Genomic DNA, 15,888 nt, shown 5'->3' with positions numbered 1-15,888 from the left:
GGACCCCGAGGTTAGCTAACTTCACAGTTAGCTTCATCGGCTGGATCGTATTAAAAGCGGCGCTGTAATCCCAAAAAAGTATGCGTGCATATGTCCTGTTACTGTCCAAGTGTTGGAGTGTGGAGTGAAGTGCCAGTGCCACTACGTCATCCACTGACCTGTTTGAGCGGTAAGCGAACTGTAGGGGGTCCAGTGAGTCAGGAATCACTACGTTAATTGATTGAAGAACCAGCTTCTCCAGGCACTTCATGGCCACTGAGGTGAGTGCCACTGTCCTGAAGTCGTTCAGTGTATGTGGATCTGGTTTCCTCGGGACCGGTATGATGACAGATGACTTGAAACACCTAGGGACTGTTTCCTGTGTGAGAGAGGTGTTGAAGATGTCTGTGTACACCCCTGCCAACTGTTCAGCACAGGCCCTCAAGACTCTCGGTGACACTCCATCAGGTCCAGCGGCCTTGCGTGGATTCACCTTCTTCAGAGCCCTCAGAACCTGTGTGTGTGTCACCTGTAATGCAGTCTCATCAGGGTTATGGGGGGCTTTTGAGGGGTGTCTCCATTCAGTCTGTCAAATCTAGCGTAGAAACTGTTGAGGTTGTCTGGAAGGGTGGTGTCCCGAGCTTCTGTCCTCGTCGTGCTTCTCCTGTAGTTAGCTACAGATTGGATTCCCTGCCACATACTGTGTGTTGTTATCCAGGTAACAGCTCTCAAGTTTCTGGGAGTACACCCTCTTTGCAGCTTTTATGGATTTTTGTAGCTCATATCGGGCAATTTTATACTCCACTCTACTTGCTTTATTGTAACTGCAAGGCTGGCAACAATGATAGACAGCTAGTGGGATGTGGCAGGTCACACAGAGGTCATGTGACCTCTGTGGCCGTGCACAGTAAACTAGATGTGAGATCTAAAGTGTGGCGCTATCAGAAGAAACGGGCACTTGTATATCAGTGAAGAGAGACGGGAGAGGACTTTCCCTTTACCACAACATCACAACTGGGTGCTGTAACAAAATCAGGGAGTGCTCCTTAAAAGGTTACTGTTTAAACTGAGATGATAGAGGATGTCTGTGTGCACAGAGTCACTGTGTTATAAAAAAGAAGGACATGCAGAGGTTTTATTCTGAGCTGATGGGGACTTGATGCTGTGTGATATTTGAATGGTCATAACTTTAGTAACAAACTAATATCCAACCAGGAGTTAGATTCAGACATAAACCTTTGATATGAACTGAATGAATGAGGGAATAAAGCAGCGTGTCCGGCTCTGTAAGAGGGAGGAGACGGAGAGAAACTCAGGGTCTGTTAAAGAAAACCTGCCAGCGAGCAGCTTAGGTTCACAGAGTCAGAGACCCAGAGTTTAAGTTAACTCTCTTTCTGGAACTGAAAATCCAGACTTTCCCTCATCTCACTAACTCAGATTTTCATTAAACCTGCTTTCTGAAACTGGGCCCAGGTCTCGTTACTGTTCAAGTATGTTGATAAAGGTGATTCAAACTGAGAAGACTACAGGATGGAAAACCAAATTTGACCCTAATATTTTCTTTGTAGTGTTAGTTGGACGGCAGCATCACCTGCTGGACACTCGTACAGTCTCAAGTCACAATTTAATGACTTATCTACGATGTGAGTCTCTCAGACACACACACACACACAGACTCCGTTCCTTTGTGGTGACGTGTCTCATATTTTATATAGTCATATAGTCATTTTTTAAATTTTTTTCTTTTGGGTATTCATATTTTTTTATGCTAAATGCAGTACCTGTGAGGGGTTCTGGACAATATCTGTCATTGTTTTGTGTTGTTAATTGATTTCCAATAATAAATATATACATGCATTTGCATAAAGCAGCATATTGGTCCACTCCCATGTTGATAAGAGTATTAAATACTTGACAAATCTCCCTTTAAGGTACATTTTGAACAGATAAAAATGTGCGATTATTTTGCGCTTAATCATGATTAAATATGGACAATCATGTGATTAATCACGATTCAATATTTTTATCGATTGACAGCCCTAATACTGTATATATATTGTATAGACAGGCTTTCCAGTATAACTATTACTCATTTACACCTACAGTATCTTCAACCTATACTCTATGCATCCATTACACTGTGACAACATCCATAAGTTTAGCAACAGTAACTGGCAGAATTAAGGTAGGTTTAGTGCTAAATAAGAGCACATGAACTGAAGTGTTATTAAGTAGGTAAATATGAACAAATACAGGCCTACATGGTACCATTAAACTTACACAAGCAACTTCACACAGAGTACCGTCCAATCTGCTGCTGCCTCAAGCAACGAGGTTACTCATTGGCTTTCCCTTCCTAACACTGAATGTGTGTGTGAATTTAATACTACGTAATACTGCATGTGCACACAGCAGCTTGTTTCCATACATGCACCTGCATTGCATTGTTTCCATCACTAGGTGGTGCTGTCCACTGGTGAAGTGCAGCATGGGAGACCTGGTGGTTTAATGGAAAGTTACAAAATATATATATATATATATATATATATATATATATACATGATATGACAGTATGAAGCATTAAAAGCACATAATAATCACATTGTAGGAGCATTGTTGATAAAAAAAAGTTTAATGTAGTACATGTAATGCTTCAACACTGTAAGAAACATCTGTCTTAACAAGCTATTATGCTATTTTATGAAACTATAGTTAAATGTGGTTGTTTAGTGCAGCTTTGATCAAAGATTTGTCTTGAAACAAGAAAGAACAAAGCTGGTCACCGCACGAGAAAAAGCCCTGACATCCTTTGAGTTGAAAACTTGGCCATTAAATGTTTGGTCTTATTTCAAAAAGAAAAAGATTTTCAGATTCAGTAACTGGTTTGAATGACTTAATCAAATCAAAGTGATTAAATAAATGTCTGCCAACTTATTACGATCACTGGTTTACAGATTATCCACATCTTTTTTCTTAAGTAAAAGTCTCGAAGCAACAATTTAAACGTACTCCAAACCAAAGGTCCTGTATTTTAATTTGTAGTATCAAAATTAAAAGTCCTCATTATGCGGAGAGTTATTAGTGTTTTATTACAACCGATGGATTGATGTGGAAGTTGCATTTCAGTGTTGCAGTTGGTCGAGGTGGAGCTGAACTACTATTGGGTTTAGTCTGTCACAATGCATCCTATTTTATAAGCTGATAATAAGTGTTGTATATCAGATTGGATCTGCACAGTAAGGAGCAGCTCCAAGTGTAAGAAGTATAAAGTAGCAGAAAAAAGAAATAGGTCTCCAAAAGTAAGCAAAAGTACCTCAAAACTCTACTCAAGTGCAGTAAGTACCCTTCCCAAAAAGAAGTTTATTCAAGTGTGCTATTAATAAACTTCTTGAACTTCTTCTTAGACTTAAAATAAGAGAGTGTACTTTAACCTTTTATACTTTATACTTGTTTATACTTATCAGAGATATAACAAAGGTAGATTTAAGTATACAGAAAAGTTTAAGTATACTCGGTTTATACTTGTACTTAATCCTTTGATAGAGGTATACTTAAGAAAAGTATAATTAGGTATTCTTGCCTCATAGGCTTACAGAAAGGTGAACTTGGCTTGTAGTCGTGCTTACTTTTTTATACAAATACAGTTTGTGTAATAAATTTACTTCAATTCATGAAGAATTTTCTATGTTTTTGGATTCTCTGTTCACCATGGAGGCATGCGAGAAAAAACATTTTTATTATTTATTTTTTATCATCACAAAACATCAAGTCAAATAGCAAAAGGAGCAAGTTTCTTTGTGTAATACATAAATCATTTGACTAAGTACTATAAGTTAAAGTAAATAAAATGTACTTTCATAAACAAAAAAGTGGTCTATAAGTATATACAAGTATACTTGCAGTATAAATACGATTAAACTAGTAGTTTACTGAGAGTACTTTAAAGTGTACTTTCATAAACTGAAAAGTGGGTATATAATTAATAAACTAACAGTATACCTATTAACATGTACTATAGTTCATATTATAGTTGCAGTACAAAATACAACTCAGATGTAAACTAGTTGTGTACTCAAAGTTTACTATTCTTACACTTAAAAGTATACTTTTAAAACTGAACTAAAAAACTAAAAAGTGGGCTATAAGTATATACAAGTATACTTTCAGTATAAAAACGATTAAACTAGTAGTTTACTGAGAGTACTTTAAAGTGTACTTTCATAAACTAAAAAGTGTGTTTATAACTAGTAAACTAACAGTATACCTATTCAGTTGTTCTATAGTTCATAGTGTGGTTACAGTACAAAATACAACTTATGTAAACTAGTTGTGTACTCAAAGTTTACCCTCTTACACTTAAAAGTTAACTTAAAAGTATACTTTTAAAACTGAATTAAAAAACTAAAAAGTGAGCTACAAGTATATACAAGTATACTTTCAGAATTAAAACGATTTAACTAGTAGTTTACTGAGAGTACTTTAAAGTGTACAAACAGTGTACAAACAGTATACCTATTCATTTGAACTATAGTTCACAGTATAGTTGCAGTACAAAATACAACTTATATCTATGTAAACTAGTTGTGTACTCAAAGTTTGCTATTCTTACATTTAAAAGTATATAAAAACTAAACTAAAAAACTAAAAAGTGGGCCAATTTAGTCCCAAAAAGTATTGAAGTAGCACACTTACAAGTATACTACTAGTACATTGATATTGGTATATTTACTACATACAGTATACTTGGGGGAACCTTGAATATACTTTACTTGAGTATACTTCATAAAATAAACTTGAAGTTAGTTGCAGTCCTCCACTGATCTGGATACACTTGCTCCTGCTCTGTATTTTCTACTCTGACTGTGTATTTGAAAGACAGACATACTGTAGGTGATCTCCATTTGGATGCTGTGTTCTGGTTCTGAATGAAACCATGAACCGAGCCCAGCTCCTCACCTTGGCCGGCTGCTGCTCTCTCTCTCTCCTCCCAGCCCAGCAGACAGCAGCTCCGCGGTCTTGACGTAGAGATCAGGTGACCGTAACTTCTCTGACGGGACCGTTATAAGGGAAGTTTGACAAGTTGCACTCAGTTTCCCTCCTGGTCCCAAACTTGGATTTCCACTCAACTCTCTACAAGTCGCAAAGAAGGTCTCTCTGGGCCCCTCTTCTTTCTCTCTGCAACTTTACAGGTAAGTTAAAGACACTTTTTTCTCTCTCAGATGCGTATTAAAGGAACGCGTCTGACGGAACTTTTCCTCCAACTTACTCCCGTTAGAGACGCTCCGGTGCGCTCCGAGTTACGCGCCGTGCAGTTCTATAAAGTTTGACTATTTTCATCAACTGTTTGGAAAAAGCTCTCAGTTCGTCTGGTTCTCTGATTAAACGCCCAGAAAGTCATCTCAAGGCTACAGGGAACCACATATGATAAATTGTTTGATTTATTTTAGATTCATTTATTAATTAAAGCGCACTGAAATATTCTTCTTTTTTTTTTCATCCAAAACTTTCTGCTGCTGTTGTGCTGGCTTTAACTTGCGCTGCATTGTGGGCTGCTGATGTGTCCTTTTAACTTAAGGAAAAACTCTGTTTTATATTTAAAGAGTGTCCTATATAAGCCAGGGACTACTTTACATAAAAAACAACTAAAAAACAACAACCTAAAAACACTTAAACATCAGTTGACACCAGGTTCAAAACTGGAGTGCTTAATCATTTTTCATTCATATCATGTGTGACTTTTCACCGAAAACCTCTCCACAGAGTTTCCAGTATAAGATCTGAGGGGTCTGCTGGGTTTGTCTCATTGTGTTGGAGTCTATTGTTCTCCTCTGTCGGTCATTTTCACCACACAAACTCATTCATGTAGAAAGTGGCGGGATGTTCTCTGTCTAATAACAACAATAACCAAAACAAGTTATGATTTTCCTCCCATTCTTTTACCCCTTCATATTTGACTCTCCTGAATGCTGGAGGTTCACAGGCATTTCTACAAAACACTCAATAGAAGAGACAGTATATGTGGTTTATTATAAGATAAGTGAGAGCACATGCGGTTAGTTTGACACCGTGTGGATCAGAGTGGAGGTTCCTACTTTTCCACATTAAGATTCTCTCTGCTCTCTGTAGTAAAACGTCTTTATCTGCTGGAGGCTTTTCTTCTTTACCTCATAAGATCTGCTCTCTGCTCTGATCTGCTTTTAACAGCTTTCCTTAGTTATTTTAATATCAGAGTGGGGACAGAGATCCACTTTGGAGTCTCCAAACCTCCATCAGATTCCTGATGAGACAGAGGATGGTTGAGCTGTGAAGGTGGGAGTGGAAACCGCTTTAAAAAAAAAGTTTTACAATCTGTGGTTTATCATTAGATTATAGTAAAAGTCACACTGCGCTCTGCTAATTTGGCTGAAGACCCACTTAAAGACCCCCCCAGAAAGTCCCAAAGGACTCCTAGAACCACTTTAAAGACCTCTTCTTTGACAGAATACTTCTTCTAATTTGGGATTTGTTGTGTTTTCTTAATTCACGTTAATGACGACCCGGTCATAGTAGCTCATCAGTAAAGTTAAACTTTGAGACTTGCATCGACACCGCGTCTACAGCAGACAATCATGGCTTATCTGGGCCAAGGAGGGCGCTAGTTTTCAGGGCATGAGCCCCCAGACGAGCACATAGCACCACAGAGTAAACTAGTCAGTGTTCTGCAACGTGCCTGACTCTACTTTTATGGTAGTGAAATAAAAGTGCAACTTTCCCTTGAGAGCTTTTGGAAAGCTGAGCACAGAGGTCATGGAGGAAACCGTCTACAGGAGCTGATGTAATGCTTTTGTAACAGGCTGCTCTTCCTGGAGGAAATTACCTGTCTATCTGCAGGGCTTCTCTGTAAGCACTGGGGGGAAAGAAGCACACCTCACGGAGAAGATTTGAGCTGCACTGTCTGCTCGGCCACACACACACTTATCAGATGCACCGTCACACAGCATATAGTGGCTTTTCTTCCCCAGCAACCTCACTCAGGATTTTTTCTACTGTTCTCTGAAGCAGACCAGCTCGGTCTGCTGATGATCCAACTACTTCTAATTTATTCTCTCCTCCTCACTCTGTGTTTCACAGATAAGAACAACTACAGCGACTGAGGCTCGCAACAGAGTTTTGCAGTTGAAGCAAATACTTTTGTTACTGCACAATAAGAACAGGAGTAGAGAGGTAATACAAGTTGTTAACACGTAGAAACTTTGACACAATTTTTTAAAAACTAGTCAAGACAATAGTTAGCAGGTATCCTCTCTGAGAAAGAGGTTTATAAGTGCTGCAGAACTGCACTGTAGGCAGAATCCTCTAATGTGACTGAAACTTTTTTTTTCTCCAGTAGAGCTGACCAGGTTCATGAACGTGCTTGAGACTGAGAGAAGTCTGTTTTTCCCTTAGAGAGCGCTTTATGTTGTAATTATTATAAAATGTTTAGTGCTGCACAAAGCATTTAGATATTATTAATTCTCCCTCCACATGCCTTTTTTCCCCATCGTTCTTTATTGGAGAGGTTTACAAAGAATTGCTACGGGTTCATGATTTGATCATCTTGCTGATGGGAAGAATTTAACTTCTTTCAATTCAATCTAAACCATGAATACTAGATTGTTAAAGATTTTCTTTACTTAAAGGGGAACTACGCCCCGTTTCAAAATTCATCCATGTTTTTCCTGTGGTCTAAGACAGTCCAAAAAATATTAGAAAACATTACCAACTCCAAATAAATCCCAAACCTAGAGAGCTAAAACTCACATTTGTGATGCCATCAAGTATAAAGACTACAGCTTGTCCATAGACAATGAATAGGGAGTGATGTTATAGATGACACCGAGAGCACCCAGAGGGATGTTCTGAGTATATAGGAACATTTTCTGTTTCTCAACTGACAACACTACAATAGAATAAAGATCATTTGGATACAAAAAAAAGTCTCCCATTCATTGTCTATGGAGCGGTTCCACACTTTATACCCTATGACATCACAAGTTTGAGACTTACTGCTCTGGTTTCTGGCTTTGAGAGAGAGAGCAGCTCACATTCACACATCGGACCCTCCTCGGCCATGGGAATAACATACTGGAATTCTTAATTTAGGCGGTGCTCCCCTTTAATGAGTCAAATTTAATTTCATATCCTTGCATGGATTTAAAGGGCAGTGATGCATAAACTGACCAAAATGTTGTTTTCTGCCCCTGCTCTCAGTAATTGGATTAGCTTGTGTTTTGCGTCATGAAACATTTAGTTTTGTTTCCTTCAATAACGGCGCTGTTTAATCACAGGATGCTGCCAAAATGCCAAGAATCCCAGAGGATGTTTAATGTTCCCTAAAAATCCAATTTACTGTTTAAATCATACATATGTTATACTGTATCTGCGGGTAGAACTTTCTATGAGGCCAAATGCATTAAAAAACATACTTATGATGCATTATAATCTGATTATAGCACTGTATAATTACAGTTATACGCACTCATAAACGTTCATATTTAAAACAATAATCATAACATATTATTAGTATTATATCTGCCTCCTCGGTAATCTCATTACTTCACTTAAAGCACCCAATGACCACTTAGATTATAATCACATTATAATGCATTATAACAGTAATTATAATATATTACACTATGAGAATTATAATACACTACGATCTTTGCAAAAAATGTCAGTGAGGGATCAGCGGTTATGAAGTATTATGATGCTTGACCTTATAAGTCATTATAAAATTAATTAAAAAAGCAGATTATAATGCAGTTTAAGTAGGGCTGGGCAATATATCAATATTAAATCGATATCCTGGTATGAGACTAGATATCGTTTTAGATTTTTGGATATCGTAATATGACACAAGTGTTGTCTTTTCCTGATTTTACAGTAAAGTTATGTCATTTTCAGTTCTAGCTGTTCTATTATTTGCCTTTACCCACTTAGTCATTATATCCACATTACTTATAATTATTTATCAGAAATCTCATTGTGTAAATAATTTGTGAAAGCACCAATGGTCAATCCTACATCATCGTTGCGGAATCGATGTCTAAGTATTTGGTCCAAAATATTTTGATATTTGATTTCCTCCATATCGCCCAGCCCGAAGTATAAATATGTTTATAATGCATTATAGACATGAGTGTCATAGAAAGTGTTACCTATCTGTATAAGCCTTTGAATAGTTGGTGCTGTCTGTATATTATTGCCAGTTCAAAATTGTTCCATGTTTTGTTTTTTTGTCAGCAGTTAACGCTTCCTGAGAATGGGTGACTGGAGCGCTCTTGGTCGTCTGCTGGACAAGGTCCAGGCCTACTCTACAGCCGGTGGGAAGGTCTGGCTTTCGGTCCTCTTCATCTTCAGGATCCTGGTCCTGGGTACCGCAGTGGAATCGGCCTGGGGAGACGAGCAGTCGGCGTTCAAATGTAACACCCAGCAGCCTGGTTGTGAGAACGTCTGCTATGACAAATCCTTCCCTATCTCCCACGTCCGCTTCTGGGTCCTCCAGATCATCTTTGTGTCGACGCCCACGCTTCTCTACCTGGCTCATGTCTTCTACCTGAACAGGAAGGAGCAGAAATTCAACCGGAAGGAGGAGTTGCTTAAAGCCGTGCAAAACGACGGAGGCGATGTTGACATCCCGCTAAAGAAAATCGAGATGAAAAAGCTAAAGTATGGCATCGAGGAGCACGGCAAGGTGAAGATGAAAGGGGCCCTGCTCAGAACCTACATAGTCAGCATTTTCTTCAAGTCTTCGTTTGAGGTGGGCTTCCTGGTTATCCAGTGGTACATATACGGCTTCAGCCTCTCTGCGGTCTACACCTGTGAGCGGGACCCATGTCCACACAGGGTGGACTGTTTCCTGTCCCGTCCCACAGAGAAGACCGTGTTCATCATCTTCATGCTGGTGGTCTCACTGGTGTCCCTGCTGCTCAACGTCATCGAGCTTTTCTACGTGTTTTTTAAGAGGATCAAAGATCGTGTGAAGGGCAAACAGCCGCAAATGCTCTACCCCATGGCAGGCACCTTGAGTGCCACCCCTAAAGATCTGTCCACCACCAAGTACGCCTACTATAACGGCTGTTCCTCCCCGACCGCCCCGCTCTCACCCATGTCCCCCCCAGGCTACAAACTAGCCACAGGGGAGCGGGGAACCGGCTCATGCCGTAATTATAATAAGCAGGCCAATGAGCAGAACTGGGCCAACTACTCCACAGAGCAGAACCGGCTCGGTCAGAATGGTGGAGGAAGCACTATTTCAAACTCCCATGCACAAGCCTTTGACTTCCCAGATGACACCCAGGAGCATAAGAAACTGTCCTCAACAGCAGGACAAGAGCTGCAGCCACTGGCGCTGATGGACGTCAGGCCCTGTAGCCGGGCCAGCAGCCGGATGAGCAGCCGACCCAGGCCAGACGACCTGGACGTGTAGGCCCCGGTTCCTCCTCCACCTCCTCCTCCCAGCTCTGCCTGGCTGACAGGATGCGTGGCTGCAGCCAGAGAATCAGGAAACACTCAATCACATAGGTTCATATAAGAGGTGGGGCTAACCTCGATCACTGTCTTCAGCATAGAGACTCTTAGTCACTCAGAGAGACATTAAAACTTGTTATGTAACACTGTCAAAGGTACAAGTTGCAAATATTTTTTTCAATGACTTTTACCATAACCTTTTAGTGGAGCTAACCAGGTTTTAAGAGAACAGAACAGCCACAGGAACGGTGCAAGAGTCTAACAGAACAGAGCAGAGGACCACGCTGGTCTACGTGATTGATCCGGTTTTAATTTGCCAAGGTTACATTTAAAGGAAAATTCTGTTTTCTTCTTGTTTCAAAGTTTCTGCTATTCTTCCTATTGGCGACAGCATTTTACTTACCACTGTCACAGCTGATTTCTGAAGGTATGGTGACAGCTTTGCAACAGGATGCCTTCTTAGTTGTGTATTTTTTAACATGACCAGAAAAAAACCCAGCCTTCTTGGCTAACTCTGGTTCATGTATAGTTCTTTTTTTTCCTGTTGATCAATGAGCATTGTTCCTGTCAAATACATGTAAAGAAAAGTAGAGTCCAGTAGGGCGAGAAACAAATCTCCATACCCACATGTCCCAAATCCCCAATTTAGCCAAATGATCTATACAATTTGGAAAACAACCAAAACTATTTAGTTACGGTTGAAAAAGACCCACACTGATTTTTTGTAGGAGATGGGATGCAAACTGTCCAGTGTTGAAGTCACTTTCTCCGTCTCCAAGAGGTATTACTGCAGATTGATGTCATACTACTTCCACTTTAGATCCTGAGAGAGGAAAGTCGTAAACATAGGTCACTTTAGCAGTTTGAACAAATGTCCGTTGGTGTTGTTTTTCAGGTGAGGACAGTCCTGTTATAAAGCTGTGTGTAGCTCATCAATGAAGCATTATCACAACCAACAGGAATGATGGCCAACAGTATGAAATTGGAAAATAAAATCCAGGTTGTAATAAAGCAGTTTTTTTTTTTGTCACTGTGACACACACACACACAACCTTGTCCCTCTATCTTTGTGAGGACCCTCATTGACATAATGCATTCCCAAGCCTGCACACCCTAACCTTAACCATTACAAATAAATGCCTGACCCCAACCCTAACCCTGACCTAATTCTACCCTGAACCTTAAAAATCAAGTCTGGACCCTCACACAGGCCTTTGAGCTGTCCTAAAGTGAGGACTGGCCAAAATGTCCTCACTCTCCACAAATGTCCTCACTCTGATGGTCTAAAACTCTAATTGGTCCCCACAAGGATAGCTGAACAAGTACACACACACACACACACACACAGACACACACAGGCACAGACACACTGACACGCACCAAAACACACATGTTAGCAATGAAAGATAGTTTGATGGACTCTGCCACACTTGCATTGAGTTGCTCTTACAGTTTGCTTGCGTAATAAAGCTGAATTTATTCATTATTCATGTACACTTTCTTCTGTTTTCAGTCACATCCCAGCTCTCGATTGCAATCACATTTCAGTCACAACAAAGACAGGAGTTATTGTCCAGACTAAGAACAACTATATGTAAAGTGTTTACCACTTGGCTCGTCCTTTGCATGAGACTTGCAGCAAGGTTTTTTTTTGGGGAAGAATGCTTACTATCAGTTGTAGTGAATATTTATTGCTTGGCATCTGTAGGACACCTACCACTAAGAGGAAAAATTGACTACTATCCAGTATCTCATACTCACAGAAAACATCTTACATTAACTCCCCACCAACTGTATATTTATTGACAGTAAAAAACATTTTTTTCCTCTTTAGTAACTTTGTCAGCATGGACTGTTGTTTCCTGATAAACTTTGAATTTATGTGGTGTTATGTTTTCTTTTTGTGGTTTTATTTGTCTTTTTTGGGGGTGTGTGTGTGAGAGTGGCAGGGCTGAGGGTTCAGGCTGCTGTGACATAGCAAACTCTGATCTGCTTTTATGTGGCTTCCATAAAGAAAGGCTTTATTACTGTGTGTTATCTTTTTTTCATCTTTTGTGAGCTGTAGAGAAAGACAGTAGAATGATTATCTGTGTTTTACATATTTGAGTGAATGATTTTTTTTTAGGTATTGTTTTGTTTTTCAGACTCAATGTAACCTTTGCTGCTTGAGAAATAGATATTTAGTACTGTAAATCAAGCTAACTGTGTCACAATAAAAAAAATGTGAGTTTTTAGAAGACTGCTTATAGATCTGGACTAATATTTAGTCAATTATATGAAAATGTATGCCAATGTAGCTCCACAACTACCAAACACTAGGATAAATCTCAATTTGGGCTTTTTTTTCCTTTTTATTGTAATTTTTTAAAAATTGTCATTTGTGCATCACTTTGTCGGTACTTACATGTGTCATGGATCTTTCAGCTACAATGGCATTTGCACTGAGATCTTGGTGATAGAGATGTAATATGATGCACACAGTTAGTGGTAAGAGTTTTCTGATACACATGTTACTAATTTATTTTATAACACAGAAATCACTACAGTGCATAATATCAGACATCTGACCACTGGTTTCATTGGTTCCTTGAGAGATGTCTTCGGTTGAGAGAACAGGAGCAATAGTCATTTGTTGCCATAATTCAGACAATGCTAATCCATGGGGATCCACTGTTGTACAGTGCCAATGCATGATAGCAAAACAAAAACCCATTAATTGTATCTGTGAAAAGCTATTTTAACCAATAAATATTTTTCTGTCTTAATCACTGATTGCTTGGTTTCATTGCAGGCCATTGTCTTTGGTGGCACTGTGGTTCCAGTGAGGTCATTTGTCTCAAGTTTTATTCCACAAAAACTGAAATTTTAGTCTCACTTTCGTATAAATTTGTATGTCTTTTAATCATTCAGGTTACAGCTGTTGCCTTCTTTGATATATGTACAGTTACAGGAGATCTCGCCTATTACAAGGTTAGAAACAAAGGCAATGCTTACCTGTTTATAGCAGACCGTAATGGTTCAGACACACAGTGTTCATGTCACTCTGCTCTGCTATCATGTATGCAATAACACTTTCTATCATGCCCATGTCTATAATGCGTTACAAACATACTTATAATGCGTTACAATCTGCTTATAGCACTGTATGATTATAGGTATGAGCACTAAATATAAATATTCATAATGCTTTATGACAATAATCACAACGCATTATAAATAATTTTATAATGACTTCTAAGCTATCAAGTATCATAATACTTCATAACTGCTGGTCACTCACTGATATTATTTTTTGCAAGGATCATAGTGTATCCCGATAGTTGTAATACATTTTAATATTTTTATAATGCATTATAAGCACTGTTATGACGTATTATAATATGATTATAATGGGGTCATTGGGTGCTATAAGTAAAGTGATGGAATATTAGATCTATGCAAGAACAATACAGAAAATGTTGTAAAATGAATTTTTACTTTACAAACAATGACCACTTATAGTAACTTCTAATCACATTACAATGCATTATAACAGTGATTATAATGCATTATAAAAAATATTATAATGTATTACAACTATGGGACTTATAATACACAATGATCCTTGTAAAAAGAAAAAAAATATTGAGTGACCAGCAATTATGAAGTATAATTTGTAAGCATTATAAAATGCTTTATAATGTGTTACGATCAGTAGGCAATTTGATCATTTTTAACAGGGGGAGGGCGGACACGGTTTGTTCCGTTGACCCGCATCTAGCAAACCACCCTGGGGATTACTCTATTTGTCAGACAAAAAGTCGTAATTACAAATCTGTCTGCTACTTCAGCACCACGGACAGCGCCACAGATTTATCAATACATCACAATACCTCCACATGCACAGCCGCCGATAGAGTTTTGTTAGCATTAGCTTACGTTGTTATAAATGTCGGCGTGCTGGCCTACACTTGTTCCAGATTTTGTGCGTTGTTGCTTTTTGTAAAATATTTGGCAGTTTAGTAACATTAGCAAAACATTTCGCTAACTTAAAGGGACTGTATGTAAGTTTTTACAAGTATAAAATTTTTTAATCGTTTTTTATTGCCAATGTGGGAACAGGTTGTAACCTAACCTAAAAAATGAGACCGCGACTTTCTTGGTTTCCTCTGTCAGCCTGTAGACTGCTTTTAATGTGAAGAATGCGGGCTGGTTTTTCTGTGAAAATTCAACGGATTTGACGTCACGCGCGCTCACGAGTGTCTTTACATTGCGCAGTGATAGCTAACGGTCGGTTAGAAATGGAGTCCGCTCACGCCAACAAACTACCAGTCGCCGCCACAACTCAGACTCCAACACAAACCCTATGGAAGCACAAATAAACAAAGTTATATCTGCCATCCTGCAAAACTGGAATGTGACTGCTGAAGAATTGCTTCAAACACTCCAACCTCTAATAAAAATTTCAAAACTTGCTGGTTTGTGTCAATTATGCTTTTTCGTCAAACTTAAACGCAGCCTGAAGTTGGATGTATGAGGTTTTCACTGACATCATGTTTTTGTATTATAAAGCAGGCTTAAATCCTATATAAATACTGTGAAAGTATCGAGCAGCTCAAACCACAGGGAAATACGCAAAGCCCGTATTCAGAAACTCTGCATTTGAAACAAGCTGTCAGGATTTCTGTCCATTTGTGTTGTCACACATATACAATATTTAGACCCTCGACAGAGATTTAAACGTAAATACTCAAAATGTGTCCCAGTTTATTCCTGGTTGCAGTGTATGTGAATGTCATCAGCTGACAGGAAGTACACATGGACCCAAGCTGTTGCCTAGCAATGCAATTCTGTTGCAATTTTGACGCAATTCCGTCGAAATGTGCTAAAACAGAGCGTTTAAGACAGAGGGTAAATACAGGCATATTCAGGCTGACGGGATGAGGAAAATAAAGTTTTTTAACATTACAACATGTAGATATGTTCTAGTAGAAACACAAAATACAAGTATGATCCTGAAAATTAGCATCATATGGGACCTTTAAAGGTATATTGTGGCAGGTGATCGCAGAATAGCTTGTAATCGGAATGGCCGCGAAACAAAGGATGTAGGAAAGATTAGACATTAGTGATTGTGCTCTAGCTAAATGATAGCTTTTTGCTAATGTGATTCATTCATTAATCCTGTTTGTGACTAGCGCTATCTATTGCACCCAACAGTTTTGTCTCGTAAATCGTACATTTTTGCAACAAATAGAATAATAAAATGCATCGGACTCACAGTGCAAGGTTTCTGTGGGTAACAATTTGTCTCAGATGATGGATTAAAAAAACACATATGAAAAAATACCGATCGGTATTCAAAGACGTTTACTGTGTGCGTGGAAATTTAAAGGTGGGGCACCCTGCAGAGCTACACCTGTAGTGCCAAATACAACCATA

The 15,888-nt window shown here is 38.9% G+C and overlaps 1 protein-coding gene across 4 annotated transcripts; it reads left to right on the top strand.

Moving 5' to 3' along the window:
* The first annotated feature begins 5,017 nt into the window (after positions 1–5,017).
* On the top strand, positions 5,018–13,232 carry gja1b (gap junction protein alpha 1b). 4 transcript variants are annotated; one of them, XM_037751743.1, is made up of 3 exons: positions 5,018–5,168; positions 7,090–7,182; positions 9,244–13,232. In XM_037751743.1, the coding sequence occupies exon 3, from the start codon at positions 9,260–9,262 to the stop codon at positions 10,424–10,426; it is 1,167 nt and encodes a 388-aa protein (XP_037607671.1). In that variant the 5' UTR covers positions 5,018–5,168; positions 7,090–7,182; positions 9,244–9,259; the 3' UTR covers positions 10,427–13,232. The 4 variants fall into 4 exon arrangements, with proteins under 4 accessions (XP_037607671.1, XP_037607670.1, XP_037607669.1 ...); XM_037751742.1 differs by having other exon boundaries at positions 9,241–13,232; XM_037751741.1 differs by lacking the exon at positions 7,090–7,182 and having other exon boundaries at positions 5,021–5,168; positions 9,241–13,232.
* Positions 13,233–15,888: the final 2,656 nt, after the last annotated feature.

This window comes from Sebastes umbrosus, chromosome 18 (assembly GCF_015220745.1).
Source record: "Sebastes umbrosus isolate fSebUmb1 chromosome 18, fSebUmb1.pri, whole genome shotgun sequence".
In the NCBI taxonomy this organism is placed as follows: Eukaryota; Metazoa; Chordata; class Actinopteri; order Perciformes; family Sebastidae; genus Sebastes; species Sebastes umbrosus.
The sequence above is the reverse complement of the archived record's forward strand: the minus strand, read 5'-3'. Positions and strand labels throughout refer to the sequence as shown.

What these genes read in the sequence shown, in the direction of transcription:
- gja1b (XM_037751743.1), top strand. Translation starts at nt 9,260, where the DNA reads ATGGGTGACTGGAGCGCTCTTGGTCGTCTGCTGGACAAGGTCCAGGCC.